This window comes from Egretta garzetta, unplaced genomic scaffold (genome assembly GCF_000687185.1).
Source record: "Egretta garzetta isolate BGI_Z169 unplaced genomic scaffold, ASM68718v1 scaffold245, whole genome shotgun sequence".
NCBI lineage: Eukaryota > Metazoa > Chordata > Aves > Pelecaniformes > Ardeidae > Egretta > Egretta garzetta.
The window spans coordinates 404,816-430,186 of NW_009259721.1; the positions used below are offsets into that span (position 1 = coordinate 404,816).

The following is a 25,371-nucleotide window of genomic DNA, read 5'->3' on the forward strand; positions in this document are numbered from 1 at the left end:
CAGGCTGGGATCCGCCAGGCTTGTGGAGCCCACGCCAAGGTGAAAATCTGGCCCTGCTGGGGTGGGGGTTTTGTTTGCTCGGTGTATGCTGTGCGTCGCAGAGGAATTTCAGGGTAATGGACGACTGGTTTTAAATGGAGTACAATTGATTTTCCCTGGGTCATTTCCATCCTGTCCTCCTTGCTCCAATACTTTTGGAAACTTGGACAGCGGGAGGGATGACACCATGCTTTGCGAATACATTGGGTTTAATGACATAATAGGGACCATAAAGATAAATGGCCTTTTCATCTATTTGGGGGAGGAGGGGGCAAACTCTTCTCAAAATTAATAGCAGATTTTGCGAGGTCTTTTCTTCCTGTTAGGACTTAATGGAAAGCACTTTACTATTTGTGAAACTGGGAACAACGTTTTCCTGCAACAGGAATTGGAGCTTGCTTTGCCTTTCGCTGGAAAGGCACAACTCTGTACCCAAGAGGTATCTCAAGGCAAGCACTGAACACAAGCAATGTCATACGGAAAGAAGGAAGCGCCTACAGCAACAAACGGCATCGTTTACACCAACGATGTGGAACAGCAAGATCGGTTGTTTGCCCGCAGACTCACAGAAGTGCTCTGACTAAAACCACACTGAACACCTTTGCTAATGCTACTGTCCAGTTCCAAAGCCCTCGATCCCTCTACCGAAAGAGGTGCCAAACTCCTAGCAGTTCACCAGTTCCAGGTCAGCCCAGACTTCCTCCTGTCAATGACGTGGAATTTCAGAAATGACCCCTGCGCTGCTGGTCACATACCAGTCAGAGGACTGGCCTCTTTCCCACTGGGACGGAACATAAACTGGGATTCAAGGTTACCAAAACCTCTTATTGCTGCAGTAATACAACCGCTCAAGCCAGTTTATCATCCACTTGGACGAGATACTTCATCTGTGTACTGAAGATGAGAAATAATTCCTAGCACAAGGGACCCAAGAAAGCAGTGTAGTTCAGAAACGGCACCGACGATCCAGAATGAGTATTTCCTCTGAACACCAACGAGGGTTACAGCTGACAAACCCTCCCACACTGCTCCACATTAGCAGTAGCATTACAAAACTTCTTAATGGTATTGTGTGCTTTACAGCAGGCTCTCTTTGGTATAAATATTCTATCACCAAGCTAGCAGTATCTTACAAGAAATGTCTGCTATTAACGGGGGGGGAAGGTAACGCCGCACTAATCTAATAAAAAGTGATTGCACATATTTAATCACTTCTGCAATATTAGACTAAACATTCCAATGCATTCCCAGCACTACCTTATCTGAAATGCACTGACAGACATCTAACAGTACATGTGCCATTTCAAGGAAAAGCTTTAAGGAAACATCGCTTCACTCCGAACAAAAACGTAGCTTTTATGACAGCATTAAAACTGAGAACAACGCACCTACGCAACGTCCTGCTGCTCTCGCTGTGGTAAGCTTAGTGGATTGCTTCGGTTCGACGGGGGCTTGCTGGTCCCTCGTAAGGCAAGCTCACTGTAAACTCTAGTCACACTACATCATCATTTAAGGCACTACAATAAGGGGACACACCAAACAACTCTTCGTCACACATACCTGTGCAAAACAAATCAGAAGGTATCCTTTTCTCTCGCGAAGCTCTACTCCTCCCAGTGCTACAGTGATGAGCTCTAACCATTGCATTATATCACATACATTCCAACATGAATCGATTCATTTTGGTTTAAATACAAAGGATACATCACTTCCATCCCCAGGAACGTTTAAGAATTAGACAAACACTAAGTACAGAGTTCAAGTATAATCACTACACATTTTGATTACAAAGACAGAACATTTGGGGTTAGCAGGAAGTTTTGCTCGTTATATTTTTCTAATCAATATGTACATATTTCATTTATGTAAAATATTAAAACACCACCAATACAAAACTTCTAAAATAGTTTTAAATTCAGTAATAAACTTTAAAATCTGGATTTTTTTTTCCTTTTTTTCTTTTTCTTTCTCTCTTTTTTTTTTTTTTTTACGATTCCTACATGCATGTACTGTATACAAGTCTTATTAAGAGCGCTTTAAAGGAGCTGTTGACATATCCAGGAGGATACGCTCACAGGAGTATAAAAAGCTGTACACATCAATACAGTGATGTTTCATTGTATTTCAAATTCCACTCCCTCCTAAATGAATCACGTGAGGAAAATTATTAAGAAAAACAGAACAAAGAAAAGCCCTGTGCTTCTGTGAAGGAACCCAGCTCCATTATAGGGCCAGCATCTAACAAGCTGCAGAAACCAAGTTTCAGAGCAACGCTGCACTGTTCGCTCCCAGCTGCAGACGACAGCATCCTGACAAAGCTGCTGAGTTCTGTTACACAGTGAGATCTTGAACACAGCTTGAAACACTTGGGGGAATTTGGCAATGAATGCAGTAAAATGTCTGTGTTATGGAGACACAGAATTTTCAAGAAAACAAAACAGATTTCAGGGTTTACACGGACTCTGAATATCGGGTGTTGCTGGCACAAGGCAGCTGCCTCTACCAGTCCTTAAACAAAGCAGAGAAGTAAACAAAAAACTCTGACAGTAACGTATAGGGAGATGTAATGGCTTTTGCAGAACCAGCAGTTTGTTAGAGACAAAGTGAATCAGAGAACAAATGTTAAAATATTAAGCTTGATTTTAAAACTGCCCCAGCAACATAATGAGATAAATGTGCATTACGTTTTTAGTGGCAACATGGATTTGTGCAAGCTGCTAAAATATAATCTGCTAGTCTTTTTGTTTAAGTTATACAAGTTAAAAAAGTCATCAGGATCTGTCTTCCAAGACACTGATTTTCTTTCCCCTTTTGATTAGCACAACAGAACAATTTTAAATAAATGTGACCATGAACTTTTTAAAAGCATCTATAAAAAGTAAGTAAAATTTTAAAAACTTAATTAGTGACCCTCGTACTGGTAACAAAGCATGCTGCTCAGTTAGTGACTGAACTCACTAGGGGCATTTTTGAACAACATACAACCAGATCAGGGAGAAACAAAACCCAGGCAGTCATTGCCAGGCAAAGGTTCACCTGAAATCCTTCTCCGATCTCTCAGGCCTATTGCAGGACAGTGCTTTACTGGGAACTACAAGTACGAGTACTGGTTGATCTTTGTAGGGCTCAGCGGATATCCAGTGTAAATAGCAGATCCTCTGGAAGCACCAATATAGGACTGGGGAGCAAACTGGTGTTGGTACTGGGCAGGCGGAACGTTTGCAGAAGTCAGCAGACTGGGACCAACACTCACAGGGACCTGGTGGACGAGTGTGCTAGGGTGGGCAGCGTACGTGGTGTGCCGCGAAGAGCCCTGAGGGGAGAAGAGGTGGGCGATGGAGGTGGTGGAGCCCAGTGTTGCAGCAGTGGTCGGAGCGTAAGTGTACATATGCGGCTGGCTGGGCAGGTGCGCGCTGGCCGTTGCTGCTGCCAGGTGGGGATGCACTGGGCTGCTGTGCTGAAACGTGTAGGGGGCCTGAGAAATCGTTGACGTGAGGGGTGCCACATAAGCCTGCTGCCTACGTGGGACAGCATTTCCACTTCTCTCCTGTGAGGCCAGCACTGTTGTTTGCTGGTTCTGCAGGGAGAAGTAAATAAGGTTAGCAGCTATCACTTGTTACCTGGGAGCAGAGCCCGACCCCCCCGGCTCTCCCCTCCTCTCAGGCAGTTGTAGGGAGCAATGAGGGCTCCTCTCAGCCTCCTCTGCTCCAGGCTGAACCCCCCCCAGCTCCCCCAGCCGCTCCCCAGCAGCCTGGGGCTCCAGACCCCTCCCCAGCTCCGCTGCCCTTCTCTGGACACGCTCCTGCAACATCTACAGCTATGCCTCCAGAAGCACACTGCTGTATTGTCAGTGCAGAAATAGATGATAGGGTAAACTCTGCTCCTCCCTGGCACGTCACTGCAGAGCTGCATCTATCCCTAGCAGCTCTGCAGGGAAAGATCTGTTAAACCTCTTGCCCCTCTTAACACGCACGTTCCTGCTAATATGCAAATGATACATTAGAGGGAAAGGGAGGAGCAAATTCACTCACCTACCCTTCCACTACACTGCGTCCTTTTGCTCACATTCCGCAGAACAATATCAAGAGTAATTTTGACCTTTTGCAAGAAGGTTTGAGGGGGAAAAAAAAAAAAATCCCTCCCATCAGTTTTAAGGATGGATATGCACCAGAGGTTGGCACAATCCTACCAGATCGTGCCTAAATCTGAATGCTCCGATAGAAAGAAGGAACGCATCATTTCATACAGCTCTTTGCTGCTGTCACGCACTTTGAGATCCTAGGTGGAAACAGCATTACCAAAAAAAAAATTGTTTTAAACCATGGCATTGCTATTTATTTCCCCCTCGTACAATACGTAGAAAGTGAGGGATGCTGTTTATAGAGGGGAGGGGTGGGGAGTCTTAAAAAAAAACCCCTTCAGCTGATGGGAACCAACTGGAATTACTGCATTTAAACCAAGCTGCTGACAGAAAGGCTAAGTGTTTAAAATACAGTAATCCTTTCTTTACATTAAGACCAGGAATAAAATGATGCCCTTAGCGGTATTTCTCCCCTAAAGAGGGGCAGCCCCCCCAGCGCCCAGCACAGGGGCACGGTCCCTGCCCTGCTCCTGCTGGCCACATCACTCCTGATACAAGCCAGGATGCCCTTGGCCCTCTTGGCCACCTGGGCACACTGCTGGCTCATATTCAGCTGCCTGTCGACCAACACCCCCAGGTCCTTCTCCACCAGGCAGCTTTCCAGCCGCCCTTCCCCAGGCCTGCAGCGTTGCTTGGGGTTGTTGGGACCCAAGTGCAGGACCCGGCACTTGGCCTTCTTGAACCTCATACAACTGGCTGCAGCCCATCGACCCAGCCTGTCCAGGTCCCTCGGTAGAGCCTTCCTACCCTCAAGCAGATCCTGATGTCACTCTCCCACCCAAGTGGCAGGAATGACTCACTGCAAGACAGATGTGACTAGGAGCACAGAGAGAGAATATGGACCTAACCATCCTTCCCCTTCTGCCCTCAGTTACAATAACAAGTTCTTTGCCTTGAGAATCTTCACCCATACTCCCTACAGAGTTTACCCTACCCCGCATGGCCACAGGACAGAATCAGCTTCAATTAATGAGGTAGCAGCTACTGATCCTCTTGCAAACAAGTCATTCTCCCTGTGTTTCTAAAGCAGTTCTAAAGCATTATGCTCGAAGGTCAGCAGAAGTCACACAGTGCTTACCTGGCTGAGATTGAGAGGCTGCACACCACTTGTTACCACACGATGTGAGCGGTACCCAGTAGGTGTTATACAGCATCCTGACGACTGCCCACTCACAGAGGCCACTGGCTTGGTCTTACTGGTGCTGCTCAGGATGCCTGTAAGATTTCAAAACCTTAGTCCATTCCTCCCTTTTGCACACCATGCACTGTGATAACCAGCTTAGGTAACTGAAGAACACACGACTACTGCCGTAACAAAGCCTTTTCTTCAATTACGGTTTAAAACCTGATTGTACAAGAAACCATTGGGAATTTTTACAGATTTTTCTAAATGAAGCCAAACATATAGGAAAGGCAAATCCATCAGTGAAACCGAAAACAGACCAAGGCTTGCACTCTCAGAACAGCAGCTGTGAAACCTAAAGATTCTGAAGACCCAATGCAGATAGTCCAGACCTGTGAGGAGAAAGCTGTCAGGGATAAGACAGCATCTGAGCCTTGGCAAAAACTACTGAGCCCCGTGACCCATGAGAGCACACCTACCTGAAGCCTGGGTAGCTACAATGCAGTCATTGAGCTGTGTTTTCAGCGGTGGCACAATGATAGTCCGAGAGCTGGAGCTGTCAGCCGCTCCTCTACTCGGCAGCTCCAGGGCACCGCCTGTACTCCTGAGAGAGGAAAGTGGGTCTGCGGCATAGGGGCTGCTCAGGGAGGAGTCGGAATCAGGGGAGTCATTAACAGTAACGTAGCTGATGACATTGGATCTCTGCTTCATACCCAAACTGTAAGGGGGGAAAAAACAAAACAAAACAGGAAACATTCTAGTTTTTACCACAAGATACAGGAGATCTCCCCCCGGGATTTCATACCCTCCCTCCTTGCCAGATGAAATTCTCATTAACTAGAGACACAAACAGCGCAGCGGACACAACGCAGACTTTTCTGTCTGACGCAGCGCTTCTCAGCCTGCCCAGGGCTTTGCACAGAGTGTTCTCCACTCTCCTCAATGCTTGGGCTAAGCTCAGGACAAATCAGTACTGGCTGCCTAAATGAACTTCCTACCTGGCAGGTTTGTATTTGCTGTCCTCTTCCTCATCAGTGTCACTGCGAATGGTGATGACACTGACGGGTGGGCTTGGAGTGTCTGGGATCACAATGGGCTGGTGCTGCTCCTGCACTGGGACGAGCACGTTGGACGAGGAGGAGGTGGAGCGCAGAGGACTGCTCCCAATCAGAGAGTAAACTTGGGAGGGCACAGCCTCTAGAGTTGAGCTGGGCCTGAAAGAAAACCAAAGCAGTATTCAGCTACGGGTCAGCAGGCTGGGACAAACCCCCACCAACATTAAGAACAGCCAGGCTCCAGCAAGCTGGAGCACATACAAGCACATACTGCACACATACAAGAAAAAACACCCTGAAATACACAAAAAGAACCTCAGTGAGGACCCTCATACAGGAGAGCACCACAGAACGCATCCCAGAATGGACCAATGCACTCAGTGATGCTCTGAATGGGACTGGTTAATCTGAACACTGCCACCCCTTGTTAGACAGACGTCCATTCTGTCACTTGTACTGCTATGGCACCCACACACCCTGAACGTGTAAACCCCCCCCCTTGCCCAGTCCAGTAAAGCACTTGTCAGCCATGTTCCTTGCACTCTCACTTGTATCAGTGACTGCAGTGCAGAGACTTCTTCCAAGACACCTTTAAAAGCAACTGCAGAGCATTAAAAAGTCACACAGACAATGCCTCTGTCATCAGAAGTCCAGTTTTTCACACCATAAAGGCAACCTCCCTCCACAAACACACCCACAGTCTTTCCAGGGCTGGGAGAGGAGCCTTACTTGGCTGCGCTTGGTGCTGGCTGCTTGTTCTTCTTTGCAGGAACATTGCTGCTTTGCTGCTGCCTGACAACATGAGCAACTCCAACGTTCAGGGGCTGTGCTGTAGCCAATGTCACATGGTTGGTCAGTAGTGATGGCTGCTGCATGAGAGTGCTATACTGATTTCCATGGGAATGTGCATTCCTGGGGCAGGAAAAAAAAGAAAAAGACCTGAATCCCATGACTACACTGCAGGCACCACAAGCTGCACTGAGCTGCTGTGATTTTGAAGGAAAGGGAGAAATCCTGTGCCCTGCAGACAGTACTGTGATGGCACCTATTTCCATTCGGCATGGAGTTGGACCCTGTGCAAGCCTTACCTCCAGTCGGCTAACTGCTGGCTGCCGCCGATCGTCTCCGGGATCACAGCTGCTGGCTGAACAGAGTTGTGCAAAGCAACCCCTGGGAGCTGCTGCCAGGTGGAAGGGAGCAGTATCTGCTGGGTTCCCCCAGGCCAGGCCTGCTGCAAAACAACAAACAGATACACAGGTTCACTAGATTTCAGTTCCCACCAGTGGGGGGAGAGAGAGAGATTTGTTCCAAGCAATAAACGCACTCGTGTAGATTGTTAGCTTGCAGAGATAATGGCACATCATTGCGCTTTCTCAAAAGGTCTCAGTACAGTCAGAGAACAAGAAAACCAGAGAAAGCAGCTTCTCCTGACACTTTGCTAACCTCGTGTGTCACAGATGTCACCTGGGGAAAAGAGCATTAACATTGTACTGCAGAACGCAGCCAGTATCGTACTGCCAGGAGCAGCAGGACTGTTCAGGGCTGTTGCTGCGTGCACGTTTATGCCCGCTGCTCTGCTGAAGGATTCCAAAATACGAAGCCATTTGGTCCTTTCTGTTTTTCTGCCTCACAGGGCTCACATTGAGAGAGCTGAGACAGCGCTATTGTTGTGGAAATTCACCCCACCTCAACAAAAGTGTTTAAGAATATCCATACTGAGAAACATTTAGTTACAGGGGAGATACGTGACGGTATTTTCAGTTCATTAATATTAGTAAAGTACTGTCCAAACTGACAAAATGCAGGGTTTATTTCTGGGAAAAAAACCCCAAGCAAAACCCCAAATCAATTTGGCGGTAAAATATTTCTATGATTTTGAAAATATATGGCGCTCCCTCTTGCAGTTTAAACTGCAAAACCATAAACACCCGCTGTTTTAAATAAAGTATTTCTGCAAGTAACAGATCCACTTATTACAAATACCGGTTCCAAACAAGAAGCCTTCAAAGCAGAGAGCTGCTAAAACCTCTGCCAACATAAGCGGAATAACAATAATAATATTAAAAAAAAAAAAAAAAAAAAAAGGAGAAATATGTTAAAAGTCACACCATGCGTCTTTCCAAAAGCCAACACCTGCACAAGACAAAGCAGAAAGTTTAATACAGCAAGATATAAATTCCCAATGAGAGGCAGAAATCGGGCCTTCCAAGCGACGAACTGTTTTGACAGAGGAAGGACAAAAATATGCAAAGCTTAGCAAATGGCTAATGCAAACTCAGGGGAAGCAGCAAGGGAGAAGTGTCGGAAGCACTAAAGGTGAGCAAATTCACGCCAAAGGCTCCCAGAATCCAAACAGAAATAGTAAGTCCTCCAGAGAAACTCAGAATCCAGGCTCATAGTCTGGAGACAGCTGGCTCTGATCTCCACTGCTGTGCAGGGGAGTTGAACTTCAAGTCCACTGCACACACAGGAGAATAGAATTTGCCTGTTGAATCAAAAGCCCAAATATACTTTTGAAAACACCACTAACAACTCACTTGTGTCCCAAGCTCTGCTACAGTCACCCCTTGCCGTTCTCAGAGCCTAGATTGTACCTTTTAAGCAATCAAAATTCAAGAGGAGGAAAGGAGATGCATCCCTGGGTCTGTTTAGCTCAGAGCTGTGACCCAGGAGAACCCCACTCTCCTGCCTTCCCAGCCTCAGAAATAGGGAGCAGTTAACTTGGTTCAGAAGAACTCAAATGAGTGGGTTTTAATTTCAGTACAGGTATGACTCGAGCAAATTCCACTTCAGCAGAGGTCTCCCTCTTGGAAGAAAATGACACTCAAGCTACCACTTTAAAGCCACAAGAAACAACATGGTTCATGTAATGGAATGTGCTTTGAAAGACATGTGAGGATACCAGCACTTAAGTGCACTGCAATGTTTTCATAAGCTTCACTGATCTGATTCTGGAGTTTTACAATGACTTCTTTGTGGCACTTGCAAAGTTGTTCTGATGCAGGTGCCAAACGAATACAGACGAGGACAATTTTGAAAACATTCGCTTCTTAAAGGTGCGCTTATTCCCTTGCCCCATCCTTTTTAAAAATTGTTCCAAACAGCCTAAAGGCTAGCTACTGCTGTTTTGGATACTAGAGCTCACCTTTAATTTCAACCAAGAAATACATATGAACTCAAAGTATCTGTGAAGAACGGTATCTTTTTCTGGATGAAGCAAGCTACCTGCGATTGGCTATAAATAACAAAAGGCCAGAAAATTATTGTCAATGTTCAACAGAGGTTAAGAGAAATCGACTGCTAAAGCAATACATTAAAGAATTTGCTATCGTTAGAGACTTTAGCCTGTGCTTAATGACCTGAAACATTTCTTCATGCAAAGCAGCTTTACACGGGTTGAAAATAAAATATGCAGCTAACTTGCCAAGTAGTTCAAATTCTGGCCATCCAGGTACCTGTAGCAGAGTCAAGCTAAAGACTGATTCCTTTGTATTCAACAATCAAAAGGCAAAGATAGGACAGTAAGCGAAGAGCAAGAACAATTATAACTCTTCTGTAGTATAGCTTAGAAGAGCTTTATAATACTAGGCTAGTAAAAAGTAATAGTCAATGGATCTGGATTCTTTACAGAGCCACACTAAACGTCAGAGTCAGACAGTGCTTCAGCAATGTTGGGGAGGAAAACAACAAGACATTAAGATGTAGCAAGAACACAGCCACAAGATGGCACATGCTTCCATGCCCTCTGCAAGTCTAAGTTAAAACAAAAACTCAGTTAGTGAACACAATCAAGGGAGGCAATTACCAGTACTGCAGCCGTCTGTTCTACTAGCGCTGGCCGGCCGGCTGCGCAGTTCAGAGTAAAGGGGACCGCATACTGCGGCGTGATGGTGGCTACTTGAGGATGAAGAGTTGCTACCATTAGTGGTGTACAGCTTCCCTGAAATGTAGATCAGGCAGTGAGTGAAACACACGTACTAAGGCAGGATAAGTGGGTTCAGCAATAGGGCCAGAAAAGGCTTCACCTCGCTGGCATTCTGTGGTGCTTGAGCAGACTCCAGACTCGTAATGGATGCAGTGAAACCAACACCCAGACCCTCTGGGCATGTTCTTCTAAGCAGTTCCCCGAGGGGAACACAAGGAACAGGGAATTTGGGAACAGGATGTCTCCGATGACACAGTTAAAAACGAGACAGTGTTCAGCTGTTGATACTTTACTGGGTCCCAGAGAGCAAGTTACACTACATACGCTGCACTAAGCCGTAACACAAACTGCACCCCTGGCAGGGCACAGCCTGTACCACTGTACCTCCAATTCTCATACAGTGCTCTTGGAAAAAGACAAACTAAGGGATTTAACAGAAGGCACGGTGGGTCTTTTGTATCATGAAAGAGCGAAGTTATCTGTGATGAAACCACCAAGACATGTATTAGTCCATCAGATGTCTAATTAAAACTAGATTCTTAGAGTACAGCTTGCACTCTCAGGAACAGCAGGGTTTGCATTCAGGTGGGCCTCCCTCAAGTGTTTTCTGCTTTTTGGATACCATTACCTGTATACTTATGCTAAACCAACCAGAGATCACAGAATGCCACCAAAATTATTTGGACTGCACAATCTAAGAATTGCTCCTCTACAAGTAGGTCAGTAAGTACAATGTTCTGCCTGGAGAATAAAACTAACAAAGTATGTGTTAATGGCAGCAGAAACTGAAACTATGCAAATAAATAAAAGTGCACTTAATTATAAAGGCAATTACAATTTTCCAGTGAATAAAACCTGTGAATCACTGGGCACTCGCTATATATTAAAGCACAACTTTTTGTAAATAAAAATTGTTTTAATTTACGACACATCACTGATGTTTAAAATGTCAGTTTTTAGAAATGTGAATTTGGCTATCGCATATTGTTTAAGCTGCAAGCAACAGAAGTAGCTATGTCATCACTACACATCCATTCACACTAACGATGTGACTAACTGAGGAGGATTCAAGAAGAATTTTGGTCATTTAAAGATGAAATTTTAACATGAGTAATCTGTGTTGCCACTTCTGTTTACTGGGATCTCCCTTCTCACAGAAATTACTTCTAAAATTTGCTGCCGCATTTGTCAAGTGTAGGCAAAAACGTACACGAATACCTATAAGGCAGTGTACACCTGTGGAAAAATACAGCCTGTTTTAGCAGCTGAAAACCACGTATTTATTCCCATTATTAAATCAAACTCCTAAAACCAGGGAGGCACATGACATAAAACAGATTAGACTTTAAGTATTCCAGCAAAACAAAACAAAACAAGAAAACACTGTCTGAGAAGAGAACTGCATTTAACCTTTCAGAGTATTCCGAGAACCCCCCACGTTCACCCCAGCACCAGAGAGGCAGTCGGGTTCTCCTGGACGGTGGTAGGAATTGCAGTTAACTCTATGGGGGGGAAGGGCTTTTTGTTTGTTTGCTTGTTTGTTTTTTACCTGTGTGAGAACTCCAGACTGGATCTGCAGTGGCTGTGCTGCAGGTGCTTGTGGTACAATTGGGACAGCGTTCTCCATCCTTACTGGGAACCCAGAGTGCTTTGCAGTTGCCTGGAGTCCGGCTGTGGAGGACAAGAGAACATCACCGCTGAGCTGCTTTGTTATTAGACTGGATACTAGGAAATATTTCTTCCCTGAAAGTGTTGTCAAGCATTGGAATGGGCTGCCCAGGGAAGTGGTCGAGTCCCCATTCCTGGAGGTGTGTAAAAGACGGGTAGATGTGGTGCTTAGGGGCAGGGTTTAGTAGTGAACTTGGAAGTGCTACGTTAACTGTTGGACTTGATCTTGAAGGTCTATTCCAACCTAAACAGTTCTATGATTTTTTTTTTTTAAACTTCCTTTCCAAAATCAAATTCCTACCAGGTAAGGGCAGAAGACAGGGTCAGATGAAGAGAAAGAAAAGCTGTTCTCTTTGACAAAAGCATACAAATGGAACACCAGCTGGAGCAAATACTTCTGCAACCCTTCATGCCGAAGGACAATGATGGACAACCAATCCTCAAAAGCTTGGCTCTGTTGAAGTCCACAGTCTTGTTTTCAGAAACGCAGGCAACACAAGACATCCAATTCTGTGTTGCTTGAGCAACATAGCTCAAAGTTCAAACCTTACGCTCTCAGTTCCCATTTCATATATAACCCTCCCTACTAACACAAGCCAGATATAAGCATAAACAGAGAACTTTCAGGATTAATAGAGCTATGCTTGTGCTAACCCCACTTATTTGCAATCTGCGACAATTTGTCACTAGCAAACTACACAGCTGCATCAGTGCTTGTGAACTGAGACTCAAAGACCAGATATTCCCTCCTGGTTCCCTGCTTTCTGTGGAATGCTGTTGTGTTCAGTTTGGGGGGAAAAACTGGTTGAGCCACCAGATGAAGACGGCAACCTCAGCAGGCAAGATCCTGTCACCTGTTCAAGCGTGACCTGGAAGAGAACCAAACTGTCTACACACGTCTGACCTGATTCTGCACTTACATCTGACGCAAGAACACTGTGTGCCATGCACAGAGCAGTCTTCTGTACCTTCTCAATTTAGTGCAAACTACAGCTTCCCATTTCTACTTAACTGAAACCACAGCACCACACACAGAGTTTTTCAGCTTACTTTGAAAAGCAGGGGGACAAACGATGAACGTCTGCTGGAACGGGTCAGTCTGCGTGCAGATCTGGGTGGTTCCAGGCTGCAAGGAAACACTCTGTTGTGCCACTCCTGCAACCGGTGCTGCAGATGATGGATACAGAGCAGACTGATAGTTCAGCAGTGAGACATCCGAGTTTGCCAGGAAAAGAGTAGCAGCAGCAGTAGAATTGGAAGCCAACACACTGGCCTAGAGGAAGGAGGGGAGGGGAAATAATTAAAAAAAAAAAAAAAAAAATCAGATTTATCACTCATACTTGTTATAAAACAAACAACAGGAACCATCAGTATTATACTATGAAGGAAGCACCAGGAAAAGGTTTCAGATATGATCAGGTGAAGTTAAAAGACTGCCTTGGCCTGAGTTTTGGAAAATTAAATTTCAAGACAAGACTACAACTTCCGGCCAGCAATTTAAATACAGTGTTTTGCAGAGGGGATTTGGCCTGAAGGCACGAAATTAAGACTACTCCATTTCTTTGATTAGTATAAAACAGCTAAAAGATGCCATACCTGATTGTGTACGGTATTGAGCTGGTTGTTAAAGCTCATCGTCAGATTTGTGCTTGTATTAGGAGCAACATGAGTTGTGAATGGGCTCTTAATCTGATTCACTGTATCATACATATTAACTCTCCGCTTGCAGATCTCCATATTCTGAAAGCATGATTTCACACTGAAACAGAATGACAGAAGGAAAATACCAGATATGTAAAACACTACAACAGAAACATTACAGACTTCCACTTCATGCACATGCCTTTAGGTTTAGGCTCTTTCTTTTTTTTTTTTAATAAAAAAAAACCATCAAAGAATGTCCTAAAACATGAAAAGGAAGCTTATGAACATTCCATTCCTTACACATGCCACAGCCAGAAACTGCAGAAAACGGCACTGACAGAAAGCAGAAAGGTGCTATTCTGTGTTTCCAATAAGTTATCCTGAAACAAAACAAAAATGTAAGGAAGCCTACTGATTGCTGTGGGGGAAATCCAGTAGATGTGCCATTGTAACAAACGGATGGTTCAAAGTCTTCAGTGGAGTAATTCTCTTATCTGCATCAATTGTCAACATTTTCTTCAACAAATCAATATATTCCCTTCGGTCAGCCTTCTCTGCCAACATGTCAGTCCCTTCTAAGTCTGTAGACATATTCACCTTGAAAATAAAGTGACAGTAGTTCACACAAACATCAAATGAATTGCTACCTAACAATTCAGTAATTTTACATCACATAAAAACATTTATTAAGCATTTCTGTCTCTTAGCTAGCTTAATTTTAGGTTCTACTGCACTAACACACAACCTTTCCCTTGCTCATTCTGTGAAAGGAAGTCAAACTTACACATGGAATTCTCTTCTAAACATGAAGTTGGTCTGTGCAACAGATACCGACCAGGCTTCACTCTCCACTGCCTGGCGATACGCCTTCACTTTTTGTGGGGGGCTATACGGGGCTGGCAAATCAGAATGGCAAGATTCTACACTCTCTGTAAAGGTGTAAAGTGATGATAACACTACAAAAGCAACAGAAAATTGAGACCGATGTATTTAAGATTCAAGGCCTCATATTAAAAACATTTAGGTATTCCTTCATTTTACCTCTGAAAACAGAACGAAAAATTAGAGGCCTAATCCTATAAACACATCTGGAGGGGCTTAGCTTTCCTACTGCTTCACTACTTCTAGTGATAACAGGCTAAGCACACTTGTTGCATCTACTGGATCAAGGCCTAAGAAAAAACAGGAAATTTCTAACAGCTTCATAACTAACATTTTGATAATCTTAATACAGTGATTTCTGATGCAGATTGGCACCGTGACAAACCTACATCAGTGTCCTGAACAGCCTGTGGAAGAGGACTGCTCTGGCACAGGAGCCTCATCTCTAGTGATCCCAATAATGAATGTAATTAGTGTGATAGTTATCTGTGTGTTACAAGACCTCCACACACCTGCGCCATATCATCCAAACAGTTGAATATATATTTGCGAGCTTCTTTTGATTTTATTCCTGTCTCCAACTCATGTTCTTCTGGGGTCTATAAAAGAAAGCATTTGTTAATCTAAACTGAGGTATCGCTTATTGATAAAGCAGCAAAAGAGCCGAGCCAGGCGATCTTTTGCCTGCTTTAAGCAAATCACATGCCAGTAGCCAAACCAAAAGAGCCATGGGTTCTCATTTCCTCAGCTGGAAAGATCGTTCATTGCAAAGCTGAATTAACAACAGGGTGACTTCATTTCAAGGCTTCATTAGGTAGTGCATTAGCACTATTCACAGAAGAACTGAAGATTTCCGATTTCAAAGGGAAGAGGCTATAGATATTTAAAATCCCTTCTTTACAAAGAAAAAGACAAAATCCCCTTCCTTTTGCTGCTCAGCTATAAAAGCAAATGAAGTGTTTATCTGATTCTTTCCTGTCCTCTGCCAATACACAAATAGATATCTGTTAAACTAACAAACACCATCACGAAACACTCCCTGTTTTACTCTCTGTATTGTCAGAAGATGACAACAAGGCGACATACTTCATCAAGACTGAGCAGGCCATAATAAGTAACCATTATCTCAATTACTTTAACACCCACTCTTTGCTGGTACTATCACGCACAGCTGCTACTGTCAGGTGAGTACCAGGAGGTCTGTACAGTTTCTGAAACGAAATACACAAATCAGCTATATTTGAAAGGCATTTCAAATCCAATCTTCAGTCAGAAGGTTTTCACAGCACACTAAAACTAAGTCTGAAGTTACATTAAGTACAACGAACAAAACAGAATTAAATTAAATTAAAGAATTAATAACAGAATTAAAGAGACAAACCTTTAGCCTCCACAGTGGGTATCCCAAATTCGGATCTCTGTTAAAAAACCTGCTTGTTTTCGTTCCTGCACTGAGAAGATACTCTGCCGGAAGGCCTTGAGTTTGTGAAATATAACGGATCTAGGAAAGAAAGTTAAACCTATGAGGACTCCCAATAAAAAGAACTCATACCTAATGAAGTAACTATCAGCCAGGTTTGTTCACAGCAAATAGGAAATAACCTGCAAATAAAGAATGCCCAGATAACTGAAACTAACTTTTTCAATCATATTAACTGCTGACATTTTAGGTTTTAAATACACCTTTCTTATTTTATGGAAACATTTTTTGCCCAAGTATAGGTGAGCAGACTGTAAGCTTTCGAGGCATGGATGAAGTAGCACCAATGGTCTTTAGTATCAGCAACGTAAGAAATACACATTTTGAGAGAAAAATACCGCAGAAGTTATCATGTATGTCTATATAACCAAAGGCACAAGAATCCAAGTGACACTGCTCTGACTGGCTACGTATATTCTAGGCACACGATTTGAGAATAATGTCATGGCAAAGCTCTTACTGACCAAGAAAGCAAGACCAAACCTCTAGTACAACCAGATTCTTACATCCTCCAACGCATTTAATATACTTTGCATATAACAAGAAAAATGGGTCAGAATTTTGGAAAATGCACCAGAATAGTTGTGACGGTATCAGTAGGACACTGGTAAAGAGCTCACAAATACAAAGGTATGGCTCAAAGGGAAAGAAAATGGCAAGTTACGAAAACACAGTAATGAGCTTTTAAAAATATTCCAGATGTTGCCCAATTGCTAGCACTATTTGCTCTCGAGATGTACAGTGAGAAATGTGACATCGCCTTTCCAAGACTCCCCCCTCAAAGGAGTCTATTTAAAAGCTTAAGAAAAAAAACCTGATAAGGCTGATTTATAAAATGAGGACTGGAAACACAGCCTTAAGGTAACTAGGCTTTGTTTGAATCATCAATTACAGGTCCTCTGGCATGGCTCATTCCTCTTTGCAAAACTCCTGCTATTCCACTGTGCCAAAACATCTGAACACTGCTGGGCACTTAACTCACTGTTACAGCTTGCGATCCGTATGAATTTATTGACTCTCTTTTCATTCATGACAGTGTGGATCTGAAGTGTCTGCAGGTGAGTGTTTTTTGCATCTACACAATAGTTCAGCTAGGAGTTCTGCTATTTTCATGAGACATACCTCTTGCTTTACAGCCAAAGAATGTTTAAAAAATAATTGTAAATCCCAGCCCAAGCCATGAACTCATTCCTGGAGAGGTCCTCTCTCAAGTTCTGCCTGAGCTTTTACTTGCTGCTGCAGAACCTCAGAAAATATGAAAGCAAGCCATCCCTATTTTTCAAGGGCAATTCAGATATCAAAATCAACCACATGAAGTCACACCTCATGCTGCCTCACAAAGGACTGCAAAATCCTGCCTATTAAGCAATGGAAAAAGTACCTCCTCCCCACCCACCTCCATGACTAGATAAGGTTCTGAGAATTGCACAAAACTCGGTGTGCGAGGAAACCACCATGCTGTACCTCAGTTATTTTCTAACTCATTCTGTTCATTAAGGTACCACTGTGCTGCCTTTGGAAATTTACAGTGCTGGGAAGATATAACACGATTTTTCAAACTCAGGAAATTTTCATGTATTTTATCACACAAGGAAAACTGCACCAAGTGCTGTAACAAGATACCACCATAAAAACCACAGTGGAAGAGCTGCCCTCAAAAACCCTGTCCTACAGACTCTGGGTCCTTTCATAGGCAGCTGACTAGCCCAGGCAATAATGCAAAGTATCCACGGAAGGAATTAATTAGCTCAAGATGCCTTTTCAGACTCTTGCCCTTGTATTTCAGAGACAGCTTGAGGCCCACACTTTGCATTAAAAATGAGGGCTGCCGTAGGTATTAACAGGACAGGAATGATAGGCTTGCTCTGTCTCCACATGGAAAATCTGGCCTCATGGTGAAATTACAGAGGGCGTTTCTAGCCAGGACACACGCCTCACTTCTGTTTTGACAGGAAGGTATTTCAACAGCTTTGGCGTTTGGAAGCCAGGGGGTTAACTGTAAATTGATCCAAATATATTGGATGACTACATTAAACTCAAGTTAAAACACACAGAACGCTGTGGTGTCCTGCACAACAACAGAGACAGGCAATGGGAACGCCACAGGGAGAAAATGAACTTAAGACGACAGACAACAGTGATTTATTCTAGAAGAAATTTCACGTCCGCCACGCACTCTCACCTGATCATACTCAGATGCTCCTGGATACAGAGGCCAGCCTAGAAACAGCTCAGCTATCACACAGCCCAGCGACCACATGTCAATAGCTTCACAGAAGGGTAAACCCAGTATGATCTCAGGAGCTCTGTTGGGGGGGGAAAAAAAAAAAAAAAGTAAAGCCTTGGACTCTGAAAGCATGCGGTTCTTTCCTACAAATGGCTTTGGATAACGCCCCACCTCCTCTCTCCCAAGCACAAGCAAACCTGTGAGAAACAAAGTGATTCACTTTAAAGCAGATGCTCTCTCAAATGGCCTAACAGATCCCAACCTTTTCGCACTTAGTGCACAGCTGGATTTGCTTTATTGCCGTGATGCCCTCCAACTCCTAGGTGGCCTTTATGCAACTGTGATATGAAGTTGTTCTTTGCGTAACCTCTTTAATTACACCTGACAGTACGTACGGTGTGAAGCATCCCCGGGACAGCACACAACCTACCCTAGCAGAACCGGGAAGAAAAGTTACGGCAAACGGTGCTCAGCCTTTTCTCCAAAGAACGTCTCAGGACCCCGGGTAGCCAGCGGCAGACGGCTGCCTGTTTGCACATGGAAAAGAACAGCATCTACAGAGCCAGAAAAGGGAGCTCGTCAGAGAGCTGCTCGGTTTCTATCAGCGGGCTTTCATACAGGGTTGGTTTGGACAGTTTCGAGTTTAAAAGGGATGGAAAGAACACAGCTGGAGATTGTGCCTGCTTTGCAAGGTTGTGTTTCAGGTTTCTGTGCACTGAACCACACCTAATGCAAAATCTACCTGCCTGGCCTAGCCTTTACGAGAAGGTGACGAAAAAACCTCAAAGTCCAAGCAGGGGAGTTTGCTTCTGCGACAGGTTGGAATTTCGGGGAGATTTCTGTCTGGAACTGACTCATACCACAAAAGGATGTTTTAGTACAAGTCCTCACCTACACACAGTTCTGAAACAAACCGGTGACATTCTGTCAGGCTAAATTCTGGTCATACATTTGCATACAGCACAAAACCCAAGTGCTGCAAAACCCATGTGAGTCGATGTGGAATTTACTCTGGAAAGTACAGGAAACACGAAAACCTCTATCTTCTTCATGCATAACTAACACAAGCACAAAGGAAGACAGAAAAGTCCTGAACTCCAGGCTATCTATTTTCTGGTCATGACTCGGGTATCATGCCCCAGGGTTTGCGTGACATTTCTTGTGTTACAGTGGGGATATCTCTGTTGTTAAAGAAGGCTCCAAAACGAGTTCTGGTCTTTCTACAGAATTCTAAAAACCAGGGTTTGCGTAACATACAGGTGTCAATAGATCTGACACTCACCTCCCTCAACCGTTCAGCCTGACTGTACCTCCCAACTGTTTGTACACGGCAAGAAGTGACGCTCCAGTTAATCACCCTTTGTGTCGTGGTGACACAGATACAGCTTTTGGCTTAGGTGACTACACAATTACCATTAGCCAGTCTCTGAAACAAATGCATTCATGCCAGCGGCCCAGGCACGGTGCCCCTGAGAAAGCACAAGATCCATCAAAAAAGGAGATAGCAGAACCAGCTGTTTGCTGCAGTGAGGCCATGCCTACCCGCTACCGTTTAGTTTTAAAGCCAGGACGTAGTTCTACTATGTCTGAGCCCCCCAAAACAGAGCCATGATATACCTTTAGTAATCAGAATAACAGATTATTTAAGCTAAGACATTCCGACACTCACTCTATTTGACATTGGTCTGTTCCTACCTTTTTGTTTGTCTGCCCCTGGCAGTAAGCAGCTTTGGAACAGTTTCGCATATGTGAAAATTATAAAATGATTATGCAAACATGGTAAGTATCTGGTCTTTGAATGCTGAATGTCCGGCTAAACATTTATATTTTGAAGAATCATGCTAGAACAGATCTAACTTTCTACAGGCTCACAGGTGCAAACAAGAGGAATCCATTTCTGTAGCACTTTGGCCTTCAGCAGCAGAGCGAGCACGATGCAGCCATTCGCACAGGATCTGCAGAACCCCACGTGCCGTTAGTCTACCCATCACCATCAACAAACTGTACTGATCCTCTCGATTATCCAACTTAGGCAGGAATTTCCAATTCAGAGAGGACCCAAACCTGTCACATAAGGAATGCTGCATGCATAAGTTTCCTTAGTTTGGACAAACTAAAATATGAGTGCCTTGTGGAATAAACAGAGCATGCTAATGCTTCACAAGTGCATTAAAAAACCCCAAGTCCAATGGAAAGATCAGTGGCAACAAAGGCTGGATGTAATAGTTTGTTAGTCTTTAATTACATGCTGCAATAGACTTCAGTATTCCGAACCCTCAATACCAAAATAATGGGAAGTTGAACTCTATGCATTTTATTCCCTGAAACTAAATAAACGAACTTCTCACAAACCACCTGATTCCATTTTGATTGCAGGACAGAGCTGGTAAATCAGAATCCCTTTCATCTCCTTTTACACCACTATAATTAGCAGCCTTATGAGATGCGAGTTGAAACAGGACAACAGGCAGAGGTCACTTTCATAGCTGGTCTGTCAGAGATTAAAGTGATTTTATGATCTTAAGCTCTTTGAAAGAGAAATCAACAACATTCTTTCTTTGCACACACGGTTGCCAAACTCTGACTTCCAAAGCTGGCAAATATGCTCAGGCACTCGCAGAAGAGAGAGGATTCACAGCAGTAGCGGAAAAATCCGAAACTTAACTTTTAGCATTTCAAAACACACCATGTTCACACATGGGTCTTCAGCCCTCCCCCTCATGAAGAATGATGGCAATATGAAGGTTGTACAACTACAACTAGCAATGCAGAGAATAACACGATCACCACTCAGAGCTGGATTAGCAAGCAGTGACTTAGATTTGGCAGCGTGCACTGCTGCTTGCCAGGCCAACAGGACTGGGACAGAAGTAGGTCATGTAGCCCAAAGCAGAGGTAAGAAACCGGTAATACTGCACTCTGCAAGCTCCCTCATCGCTCAGTGCCACCTTCCCATGGCCCAGACTGTTCAGTCCTTCAGCTTAGTACCTTCAGCTCGCTAGGTGCCTCTACACTGACCCACACGCACCATCAGGAGGTAGGGATCCGAGTAAGGCTCACACGGTGGCTGTGCTTACATGTAACATAGGACACGAGTAAACCTCACCCTGAACAGCAGGGAGATCAGTCTTCCCAGGGATTTCTCATTTCTGCAAGCTGTCTGCTTCCTCCTGTTGTTTATCCTCCCCAGGAAGAACAAAAGCATCCATGCCCCTTCTGTACCTGATGCAACAAGCATATACTCTGGTTTCCAGGTCAGGAATTACTGCTGATAGATCTCAGGACTGCCACAGAAACTAGTCACTGCACAGAAGCATGGCTGCCAGAGTTAGTCTACTCCTGGCCCATGCCCGGCTTCAGATCCAATGAATTCTTTATGGGCACTTCTGCTCACAGTTTAAGTCAGCCATGTCATGGCAGTGCAAGTGCCCTTCTTGACTGGGGTGACCCTGCAGAGGCAGTAGTAATGCCTCTGGAGAGACAGAACCTGCCTCAGCCTTAACACGCCTGCCCTGGCAAACCCAATGCTACATCCCAACGGGGTGTACGGCTCCAGATCGATGCACGTTGCCCAACTGCCAGAGTACAATCAGAACCTGGGGTGAGCAGGGCTGTTGGACAAGATGACCCCCAGCAGCACTGAGCGTAATTAACAAAGGGAGGTTTTTTTCCTTCAGGGGATATATATGAGAAAATTCACCTTATGGTACCTGAGTTTGGCAAGTTTAGGTCTCCACAGGAGACAAAGGTTACCTAAGTGCCAGTAACAGGTATTAAAAACAAAAAAGTGAACACAGAACGGGAAGTTTATTTTTAATAGCTGACAGCGAACCAAATGAAGAATTGGTCTATACTGTTTTATTAAACACAGCACTGAAAAAATGTCAAACTTAGAACTCATCTGAACACTAATTTGATGTGAATATGGTTAAAGCAATCCAGTTCGCCAACAATAAGCTGGCTTCTACACCATCTCTGTAAGCTCCTAGATTATGGATTTTAGTAATCATCACCATTAAACTAATTACATATCACTAAATATTAGATTTCCACATCAGAGCATTCTTAACTTCAGTCAAGCAGACAGTCTTAAACGCCATCTAATCTCAGGTTATTTGCCTTGCTGGCAGTGTCAGTCACCCCGCGTCAGGGAGGCGGAAGTGGCTTGGAGTTCAGTGCTGCACACAAAGATGAAGCAGACCGCTTCCCTTCCAGCAGCCCCTGTAAGATACTTATCATCCCTTGCTGCTTCTGCCTCAGCCAAATCTGTTTTTTGTGATATCAGGAACTGGAAAGCACTGTATGCCTCCCCAGACTGCTTCGCTCACATGTGCTGCAAGTCAGATAGAGCAGATTCTTGATCAGCAGTCACCTCTTTCAATGCAACAACAAAATTAATAATGCATTTTAGACAGCGAGCATTTTAACAGAGCTATGGTGCATAGAAGACAACTACATTAAAAAAATAACAATGAATAGCTTAGAATTGGAAAGATTGGTGCCAACAAGCTGAGTGAAGATCATGAGGAATGGATTAAGAAAAGGCTATATCACATGAAAGAAATGGCACAGAAAGCTGGTACTCTGTGTTAGAGGGAGTGGGGAAAAACAGAACAAAACAAAGGGGGCAAGGATACAGGGAGGGGAGCATGATGAACAAACAGAACAAGCCTACAGCAAGCCAGGGCTTTAAACTGAAGCTAGGAGGACGGGAAAGACATCAAACAGGGCAGAGACACAGGGTGGGGTGAAGTGTCTCGAGTCCTCTGTCTCGTCCCAGCTGGAAGGACTAGATACTAGTTAAGTTCTGCGTCAAGTGAGCTCACATTCCACTGAAAGCAACCCTGACACACAGCACAGCCTTTTCCATGTCCCTTTGATGCCAGAAGTTCTTCCTGCATCCATTTATTTAAGTCTACTGCTACTTACATTGAAAAACGCACTATTAACAGAATCAAGCTGGAGGAACAATTGAAAGAAAAAGCACAGCTTGCTTTAGCTCCACAGTTTCTGAGTTTTAACATTTTTGCCCATAGTTTCTTTTTGGTTCTTGGAGAGTAGTAGGGTGGAAGCCATGTCTACGTTTTGCTAAAGGAAGCAGAGATCTAGCTCGTCTCTGTTTTAAAAGAGCTACAGGTCTCATCAAAGCGTGACTTACCAAGGGTTGATACAGGAAGTCATGCGCTCGTGAAGCGGGTTCAGACAAAGATGGAATCAAAAGAAACGGGATAAAAAGAAATCATCATCCCTTTGGCTTCTCTCCCTTCTAAATGGCCACAGTTAGAGGAAAAGTTTCAGATCACGGCAAACAATCCAAAATGCTCGATTTAGCAGTAGCCTACTGCTTCCCCAGTTTGCTACTTCACGCATCGTCACAAACTAGCGACAGGGTCAAATCAACTTACTGCACTGATCTGGGGTAAAAGGAAGTACTGGACTGCATGTTATGTCACACTTGCAAACCAGAAGTTCTATTTATTTACATACAAATTTCAGAACAAATCTCCAGGAATCATGCAGAACAGCGGACAGGCTGATCATTTCCTCCTCCCCCTCAACTGGGACTAGACCTAATGGCGGAAGAGTTAAGTATTTGTAGAAGCAAACCCCTGGCACCCCATCAGGACCAGCTTTTCTTTGCTCGCGCAGCACGCGTCAGTACTTACCTGTAATAGCGCGACTGCAAATAAGTGGAGCACACTGCTTTAGACACGTGGCTGGCTGAACCAAAGTCTATCACCTTCACCCTGTAGGGCTGGCGCGCAGGATCCACCAGCATGATGTTTTCTGGTTTCAAATCAGCATGTATCAGACCCAAGCTCTTTAACTTCATCAAGGCGGTAGCCACTTGCTGCAGAATTGGCCGGATGTATTTCAGGGGCAACGGACTGAACTTATTTTGCTTTAAGAAATCATATAAGTTCTGTTCTAGCATCTCAAATACAAGGCATGTATGATTCTTGTGTTGAAAGCACTCATAGGAGCGAACAAAGTTATATTCGTCAGCATTCTCACTGCTCAAGCGAGAGAGGATGCTCACCTCTATCTGGCCCTGCCTAGCATAGGAAGGATGGTTCTTCAGGATTTTGATGGCTACAATCTCCTTCGTGCTACGTTTCCAGCATTTTGCCACCTGCCCAAACGTCCCTCGGCCCAGGAATTCCAAGACCTCGTAGCTGTTTGTCATAGAGCACAGGATCTCATGCTGGACCAGCTGATAATCCCCTTCACCACTGGAACTGCTGCTTTTGGTGGTTACCGTGGTGGTTGTGGCCGCAGCACCCACCGCAGGTCTGTTTTGCAGCATGAGAGGTGGATGTTCCTCAATTATCTGCACACTACCGTTGCTGTCGACCTCTTCACTTTTCCTTTTTAATCCACATTTTTGGTATGGTTCCAGTAAAGAAACGTTGCTCCTATGTGTTAGGGTTTGGCTGTTCTGGAAGGACGCTGTTGCACTGCTGCCTGTGCTGTCGGCTGCTGTAACCACAATGTGCTCAACTGAAGGAGCAGGGAGAAGGAGGTTCTGATCGTAAGCAGGGATGCTGAAATTGGCTACCTGATGAGAGGAGCTTGCTTGCCCTTGAGCTGCTGGGAGGTTTTTGCTGTGGGTATAATACTTGTCACTACTGCTCTGTCCTGAAACATCCCAGACAGAGGGCTCCACTTTCAGTTTCTTGGCACTGCAGAAGGCACTCGAGGATACTGACGGAGGGGAGAACACCTGCAGCTGTGAGGCCATACCTGAAAAGGGAGAGGAGACCTCATTAGGACTGCTTAGTGGCAGCAGGTTGCGACAGAAAGAATCCTCCATCTGCACACAGAACAGAACAACAAATATTTTTCTAAGCACCACATGGTGCCTGCCACCTAGGAAAGCAACCTTTTGAACTGCTGATCCTAAGGGCATCCCCAGAGCGAGACTTGCCAGGGGAATTACTGCACTTTACCTCGCCGCCTGTAGCGTAGGATGCGGGCAGCTGTTTACCCAGGCTAAAGAAATACCAGCACAAGATGGGCAAACAGCACCGAGGAACGGCAGGCAGCACAGGAGCGGGAATATACTGAGAAAATCAGCATCGCTTTCCTCCCCGCGCCCAGGCCCGTTCCCCTCCACAGAGCCAAGGGCAGATCTGACCCAGGCGACGCAAACGCCTCACGGGGGCAGCGCCACGACCCGAGAACGA

The 25,371-nt window shown here is 44.6% G+C and overlaps 1 protein-coding gene across 3 annotated transcripts; it reads right to left on the reverse strand.

Annotated features, from left to right (window-relative positions):
• Positions 1-1,979: 1,979 nt before the first annotated feature.
• On the reverse strand, positions 1,980-24,964 carry HIPK1 (homeodomain interacting protein kinase 1). 3 transcript variants are annotated; one of them, XM_035894906.1, is made up of 15 exons: positions 23,851-24,964; positions 18,140-18,263; positions 15,859-15,978; positions 14,990-15,076; positions 14,008-14,192; positions 13,548-13,710; positions 13,002-13,224; positions 11,833-11,954; positions 10,164-10,298; positions 7,447-7,586; positions 7,088-7,270; positions 6,302-6,517; positions 5,783-6,021; positions 5,259-5,395; positions 1,980-3,616 (listed from the first exon to the last, which is right to left on the reverse strand). In XM_035894906.1, the coding sequence occupies exons 1-15, from the start codon at positions 24,924-24,926 to the stop codon at positions 3,131-3,133; spliced, it is 3,636 nt and encodes a 1,211-aa protein (XP_035750799.1). In that variant the 5' UTR covers positions 24,927-24,964; the 3' UTR covers positions 1,980-3,130. The 3 variants fall into 3 exon arrangements, with proteins under 3 accessions (XP_035750799.1, XP_035750798.1, XP_035750800.1); XM_035894905.1 differs by having other exon boundaries at positions 7,447-7,589; XM_035894907.1 differs by lacking the exon at positions 10,164-10,298 and having other exon boundaries at positions 7,447-7,589.
• Positions 24,965-25,371: the final 407 nt, after the last annotated feature.